The 7,645-nt window shown below is 36.4% G+C and overlaps 1 protein-coding gene across 3 annotated transcripts in view; it reads right to left on the bottom strand.

Moving 5' to 3' along the window:
- Positions 1-354: 354 nt before the first annotated feature.
- The window catches only part of LARP4B (La ribonucleoprotein 4B), an 843,857-nt gene continuing 836,566 nt past the window's right edge, over positions 355-7,645 (bottom strand). For all 3 annotated transcript variants that reach the window (XM_085631918.1, XM_085631912.1, XM_085631914.1), the window contains one exon: positions 355-4,052. In XM_085631918.1, the coding sequence (XP_085488044.1) occupies positions 3,759-4,052 (294 nt within the window). In that variant the 3' untranslated portion in view covers positions 355-3,758. The remainder of the gene's footprint in view (positions 4,053-7,645) is intronic.

The following is a 7,645-nucleotide window of genomic DNA, read 5'->3' as shown; positions in this document are numbered from 1 at the left end:
ACATAGGCAGTGCAAGTGACACTAATATTCGCCTTGGAGAGATCTCAGTGAATAACAAATTGCAGGCCCTGCTTAATCTGGACCTGGAGGACAGGTGGTAGGTTGGCAGTTCCAGACTGATGATGCTGGTGAAGGGAGCATATGAATCGCAGATTGGTCCTATGCTTCAGGCCATGTTAAGAGATATATCAGGCAGAGTCGCATTTTACTGACAAATTAGTGGAATTTAAGAAAAACAGTAAATATCTTGTCAGGTAATCTCAGTACATTAATAAAAACAACTATGTACTGATGTCTACTAGTGCCTATTAGTGTTAGCTGTAATCTTACACAGTTGAAAGAACAAGAAAAATCAACAGTGCCTAAATCTTTATTTTTCAGAACCTACATTTTTCCAAATTAGACAATTTTACATTGTATGACACAAAAAGGAAACTTAAATTACAAGTAGTTTACATATAAGCTTGATTCCAGTCTTAATGGAAGAAATAGAACAAAATTAAAGTCCCTCAAAAAGCTTCCAGATTACATTCTTGTTCCATGACTCGGCAGCTGTTAACTAACTTTCCACTTCCAATTGTCTGCTGCTATTAGTGTAACAGGTTGCAAAGCACATAAAACCCCCAAACCATATTTAGCTAAAGGAGATACAGACAGTTATGCACCATTACATTCAGCTTGATGCTCTTGTGATACACTGCATCACCAGCACAAATAAGAACCCCTTTACAGAATCTCAAAACAAAGAACACTACCAAGACTGCACATCATACTGCTTATTTAAGTAATGGTAGATTGCAGGATTATGAATGCCACGGGTAGAGGATTTGTTCACAAACTATTTGCAGCTATTCATTAAAGAAACCTTTCCAATGCTGGCTTTCTAATACTAGTCTGATAATGATCACAATTACTGAATTAAACCCAACAGGTTTGCCAACTCTAATTCCATCGCAGCACATTTCCATTAATTAACAAAAACAATTATAATTATTTTATTTGCAACCCCAATTAGATTTGGCTTTGCAGGGGCATTTGTTATTATTGCTTCACATTTAGCTGAAGGTAATGTAGCATAGCAACAACCAGCATGCGCAACTCTATTTTATTTCTCACCAGCCTGAATCTGAACTCTTAGAAACAACTGCAGCAAAGATTTATGTGTACGATACAGCGATTTGGCATGTCATTTTGCTTTATTAAAATAAAAAAACAAAGAAATCTAGTAAAACATCAGAGCTAGGCTTAAATTCTTTATGCCACAGAATTGTTTGCTAAGCAGCAATGACAGTGTCTTGACCTAGTACAAATGGCAGCAGAAAATAGAACAAAACACCTCCTGCTGATCTCAAGATATTATCCGACAATGTATCAACTGGCTAACATGGTCAGCCGTACATCTGTGCTGTAAATGACCATGGTCTATTAGTGTTTGCAGCTGTTAATCTTAGAACTTCTTAGCAGACAAACCAAATCATCACAGCTAGCTTAAAACGTGTCAAATCGTAACTGCCATGTTCACTGAACCCAGGTTGGAAAGTCTGAATGCCTGCTAAATGCTCATCCCAGAACAGGATGCGATAGACTATGTATGATGGCATTCAATGTGCTCCTTTAGAAACCATTTACCTAATTAGGCCATATTTACAACAAAAAAATAACGTTTCAGAAAACACAAAACAGTTGGTTAATCGATTTAGAATTCAACACCCCATTTTCAAAGTGGCCAGCTAATGACATGCCATACTTCCCTTACAGGCACTGAAATATTAGTTTAGGAAATTAACTTTTCAATTTCACTACACCCTTGTTAGAAAGCGGTGAGATGAAGGTTATGGGTTATTTGGCAGTTTTTGGGGTGGATTAGCAAACTGGGAACACTTAAAATATTCAATGGTATTGCGATCATCTGAATGGCTTCAAATCTATATTGCCACCAGGTACTATTTACATTTGAATAACCCACTTTTCTTTGTTAAAATGCACAATAGGATACTAAAGAAAAGGAATGAGGCCTTTAAAATTTCTTTCCATTTCATGTTCTCAGTGAAGCGGCAGTCAGTTCAACACATCAAAATAAAAATAAAAATAAAGTAATAGTCAAACCACAACATTTAGTTTATCTACATCCAGCTCAACAGCAACATTTATAATATATCAACAATAATTTCTATCAGATTTATTTCTTAGGGTACCTTTTTATATGTTCTGATTATTTACAACTGTACAAGCAAAGCACACAATTCCAAGTGCACATATTTAATACAGTATTGACTATTTGCATTTACAGAATTTTCAACAATCTGAAAAAGATCAAGTGTCTGAGATCTTTAATTTATATTACAAAATCGGATGCTAGTTCCTGCACTACAGTACGATTACCCAGTAAAACAGTGACAATAGATATATACTGTAACCGAGTAATTCTGTATTCAACGCATGCCAACCCTTGAGAGGGGGTCAGACTTAATTAACTCTAAGCTGTCTTATACAAAAGTTAAGGCAAAGTCATTTTTCAAGTTTAAATAAAATTCAAGTTTTAAATATTGGATGGAAATTCTCTTTAAAAAAGCATCTGTTTAAATAAACAATGTGTGGAACAAATGGTACTGTCGAAGTAAACGGGAAGTGCTGTCACACATTTAAACTGCCCGCTATTCAGAATACTCAAAAAAACCTTTCTACTAGGCATTTAAAAAAAATAATTTAGATTCAACTTTATTAGAATCTTCCTCAATTTAGTGCATTCCTGTCCTTCAGAAAGCATCACTTCTAAAGTAAACACTTTGTGGAATACCCATCCAATGAAATAACAGCAGAGACCTCTCCCTCCACCATGCAAACCAGAAAAATATTATTTTGACAGCACTTTCAAAACTGAAAAATGCCACCACTGCTTGCGTTAATAGGAAGACGTCCATGCTATTTGGACTAGAAGATGTGACCTCTTGCCACAAGTACCTTAGGATGAGTTAAAAAAAAATATACACACATTATGGAGGTAAACCAGAAGGTCCACAAACTTCTAACCATTTTCATTTTAATTATTAACAATGTGCTTTGTACTTCTGATAGAATGTCCTTTTTCTGTAGTGAGAAGCTGGTTACAAGCTTGCAGTTATTCAAAACGATCAAGATGCTAAAAAACATCCATTAAGGTGCTCTTGCTCTTCTCAAAGTAATAATACACAAACTAAGGTCAAAAAGACTAAAGCAACCACAGGAGCCTAACCTTTAAGTGCAAGAATATTTCCTTACAACTGGCAGCAGTTTAAACAAGGAAACATTAACGGATATTCTTTGCGTATGTCAAAACCATATCTCAATTGTTCTTGCACTAAAAAAACAGGTGTCATTTGCTGTAGCTCCCTTTCTATTGTGACATTTACCATGTTTGTAGGCAATCCATTTATAAAAATCTATCAACATGGTTCTGTTTTTTAATATTGTATTCAAAGGAGAAAAATGTGATAAAATGCAGAAAAATTGATTTCTTATTCAAAATTAGGCTGTGTCTTTTTCTCCAATCAATCAAGCACAAACCTACAGATCAGGTTTCAATACAATGAATCATTGAAGAAGGGAGTACTGGTACCAAGAGGCAGGTACATAGCCTGTATCCTAGGGAGAAAAACAATAACCCACCGGCATTCCATTTCAGCCAATACTGCTTCAAGCGCCTAACCAGCAACTCATTCATTTCACTGAGTTGGAGACATGGCATAATGTGAGAAGTAAATATTTCAGAATGTCCCCCTTCATTGAGGAGATTTGGGGGGTGTATTATGGTCCACGAAAAATCGTTTTCCAAGCGGTGGGGGCGAGGATCTGCGTCCTAGCTGTTTTCTCTGGTCTTTGGGTGGTCGTCCGGGGTGTGACTTTACAGGAAGAGGTTCTTTAGGCTTTTCTAACATAGTTTCAGTGGGTTTCCTTTCTTCTTTGCCACAAACTGCAGAAACAGTGCCCTGCTTTTGCTCCTTCGGTGCTTGCAAAGTAGGTCCTTCTTTACTGGTTCGCTGACAAATCTCCGCATAACTGGGTTTTCGCAACTCCTGAGCAAATAAGACAAAGAAAATGGACATAAGGTGGGGCACAGCATCTGGACCTAATCGAAAAATACCCATCATAGTCACTTCAAATCATATCACTTGTGTTCAGACAGCATTATTTGAGAATTATACACAGATTGGAAATGTAACCCACATTCTTATGCACTTTATGTGAAAAAACAGTACTTACCTAGCAACTCTAAGACCACTGGCACTTTTGCATTTAACAAAAAAGTAAGAAGAACTTAACGGGAAGAAAAAGTATCCCTTGAAAAATGCATTACATTTTTTTTTAAAAAACAGACATTGCACTCAGCAGCAATCATGGGGAGTCACATTAATCCTCTCATGGGAGTGTTGGGAATGTGATAATATAAAGTCGAATGGTGCAATTTATATCACATTTTGTATTGTATTGTTTAAAAAGCCAGATGTAAAAAAAACTGTGAAGGCGAGTTCAAAACTTCAACATCTAACAAAGCAGAAGGGACCATTATTCATTTATTATCTCTTAAGGTGATTTTAGGGGGGGGATATTCTTGGGGTCAAACTGCATTTGCAGCACATTTTTGGGTAAAAGCCCAGCTTATTGACCATTTTTAAGAACTAACAAAATTTTTCTATACTTTACAGAATGCCACAGATTTCTGTAACACAAATTAAATATGTTCATATATGAATACTACGTTGAAACAAAACTATGGATGGACAGCAGACTACTATTTGTGTCACAGAAGCATCTCTCACATGCTACTGTATGCTTCACATAAAAAACGAATGCATTTGCCCATAATATTATAGAGTGATAGAGGAACCAGTTTAAGAGAGGTGCTTGCCACTTGATCAGGATGAATTGCTTGTGACTTTTAATGAAGTTTCTGCATTTTCAAGTATATCAGTTCTAAAATGTTTTACAAAACCACCGGTGGGCTGTCAGATCATCTTTCACCACAAATTTGCTGATGGTTGTACCCAACAAGTGGACATAATTGTGATTTTGTTTTGTATTATATCGGCTATAGCCACTGTATCCAAAACACATCAAAAGCCCACATTTGAAAGTCTTTCACTGAATCCTGTGCTCTATTTTTGCAGAGTTCAGGAAAAAGGAAAGCTATTTTCCTTCCACTACTGTCAATCATATCTGCTTACGAATGCCTGTGAAGTGGCAGTGCACCAATTCACAGATGTACTGATGCAATCACATGGTACTCATCTGAAGAAGGTTCATTCACTTCATGATGAAATCAAGCTTTCTGACGGTATGAAAAGCCACATAGTCTGCTTGTACTTCCTCATATTTCCTCGCTGCTCATAAAGAAAAGGATATAGTTTTGATATCTTAAAACAAATAGTGCCCGATTCACAAACTGCACTTTTGAGTAATTTTACTACTTATTGGTATTCACAAACTGCACTTTTGTAGTAGCGTACACGTTTGTATTAACTTACACTTTTGTAGAACGTCCAGCACTACACATAACCCACCACTGGTACTGCAATACCGTCACTTTGAAAAATAATGGAGGTAATGAAAGTAAGGAGTCAAAATAAAACCACTGAGGAGATAATGGTAAATAAAATATATTATTTAAAATAGTTCAAAATATAAATATTAAATATATTTGTATGTAAAATATTAATGTAAATACGTTTAATTTGGTTACTTTAAATGTAAAACACAAAAAAATGCTACACTATTTATTTTGAATTAAAACTTCAAAGAAATATATTTAAGTAAACGTATTTTTCTGAAGTTTATATTAGTAAGTATTGGTAATGTACTTTTTAAATTCAAAATAGGTTAGTAAAATATTTTAAAATCAAATCATAAGGTTCAGTTATATTCATTTATATTTTGAACTACAGTACATTATTTAACTTTGTATCATCTTTGTGGATTTTTGCTTTAACTCCCTACCACCAATATTTTCTTTGGGAGGGTGCTCCAGTACAAGTGGTTGGCCATGTGTAGACCTAATCAAATGTTTTTTTTTTTCAGTAGTAACTTACACTGAGTTTGTGAATATCAAAAAGTAATCTATGTGAATCAGGCCAATAGTCTTCATTGTAGAGGGATACCGATTTGTTTTCACAGTTCTAGTCGGATTCTCAATCAGAAAGTTGTCTTCTTCCTATACTACTGCATGGTAACTTTGTGATGAAAGGGTGTCCTTTGATTGAATGCTTGATATGAAGATGCCCCAGCACTTAGTGAGTCTTTGATGGGGGTAAGTAAGCATTCAAAGAGCTTTACTTTGGCAAAATGTGATTTTTTTAAGCATAATTCTGCTCTTCACCTTTCCCTTGTCCATACTCCTCTGCTTCTTTCCAGGCCCCAGATTATGTTCAGGCAGTTGTAAAGGGGATTTAGGTGTAGAATGTGGATAAGTTGACAATCGTAAGAGATTTACATTTCTTGGACAATTTGGCCACTGAAATAGCCTCTTAAAATCATCATTTATGTTTCTTCTTTCGCTGACTCAGTGGTACAAGTGCCTTCCAGTGGGAATCTACTGCGCTGCTGTATGACCAGTCCGCGGGTCTTTATGTATTTCTCTCCCTTACATTTACTTTCTGATAGTCTGTGGAATGAATAACACTGGTGTTTTGTTTTCACCGAGCTGAAATCTCCATTCCCATTGATTTGTTTTTTAAACAATGCTCCTTTTTAGAAGACTGAACTTCAATGGTGGGTGAACCTGTTCTCAAGGCTGCTCTTGACTCGGATCCTTTCTGAATCAAAATTTACTTTGGAGCTCAAACCTCCTTTTGGGTTTAAACTTTTATTTAAGGAGACCACCTTTACAGAGGTTGAACTTCCTATGAGTGATTGTTCAGTTGAAGTTTAGCAACTTTTTGCAGCTGATAATCACATTGATGTTCTTCCTGAAACCTAGTTTTGATGTCTTATCTGTCAAAGTCCTTGACTGTGACAGTGATGATGATGGTGGTGTCTAAACAGTTTGTGTTACATGTGCCTTAAGTGTAGGCTCAGTCTTGAATTATATGTCCTCTTCTGAGATTTTTTAAGCAATATATTCTCCAGAATATAATTCTTGCGGGCCTTCAAAGAGCAAATCAGATTTGTTTCATCCACATCAATTACTATGAACTGTTCTGCATACAATTTCTTTGGTATCTACTTCAATCTCCTGCTCAAAAAGCCTTTGCTGTGGCTCTGTAAGGTTCGTTTAGGCAATGTTTCCACATCTCTTGAAACCTGGCTATTAGGCTGATAGCACTTATAGTTGCACAGCAGTACTCAGAGTACTCTGCCGAGCACTCCAGTCCTTGGTCAAAAAGAACCCTAAATCGAACTACCGGGTCAGTGGGTACCACTTTTAAAGCAAGCAGGAGACGTGGAGTTGCTGTCTGCAATTTCAGAATCGGTTTGGGTGATTTTCCTTACAAATGTCTTTTCCAAGCTGCCCTCCAGACACAGACTATGTGTACTGTGATGCCTCTCACTGCAAGGTCATCTTCAGCGTGGAGCACTAACAAGAGAGGCATAAAGAGGTGGGAGCTCTATGTACCTGACTTTTAACAGCCACACCTGAACAGTAACCAAGGAAAAGACAAAAGGTTGGACTCAG

Source organism: Triturus cristatus, chromosome 10, assembly GCF_964204655.1.
Source record: "Triturus cristatus chromosome 10, aTriCri1.1, whole genome shotgun sequence".
NCBI lineage: Eukaryota > Metazoa > Chordata > Amphibia > Caudata > Salamandridae > Triturus > Triturus cristatus.
This window is presented reverse-complemented; position numbering and strand designations above follow the sequence as displayed.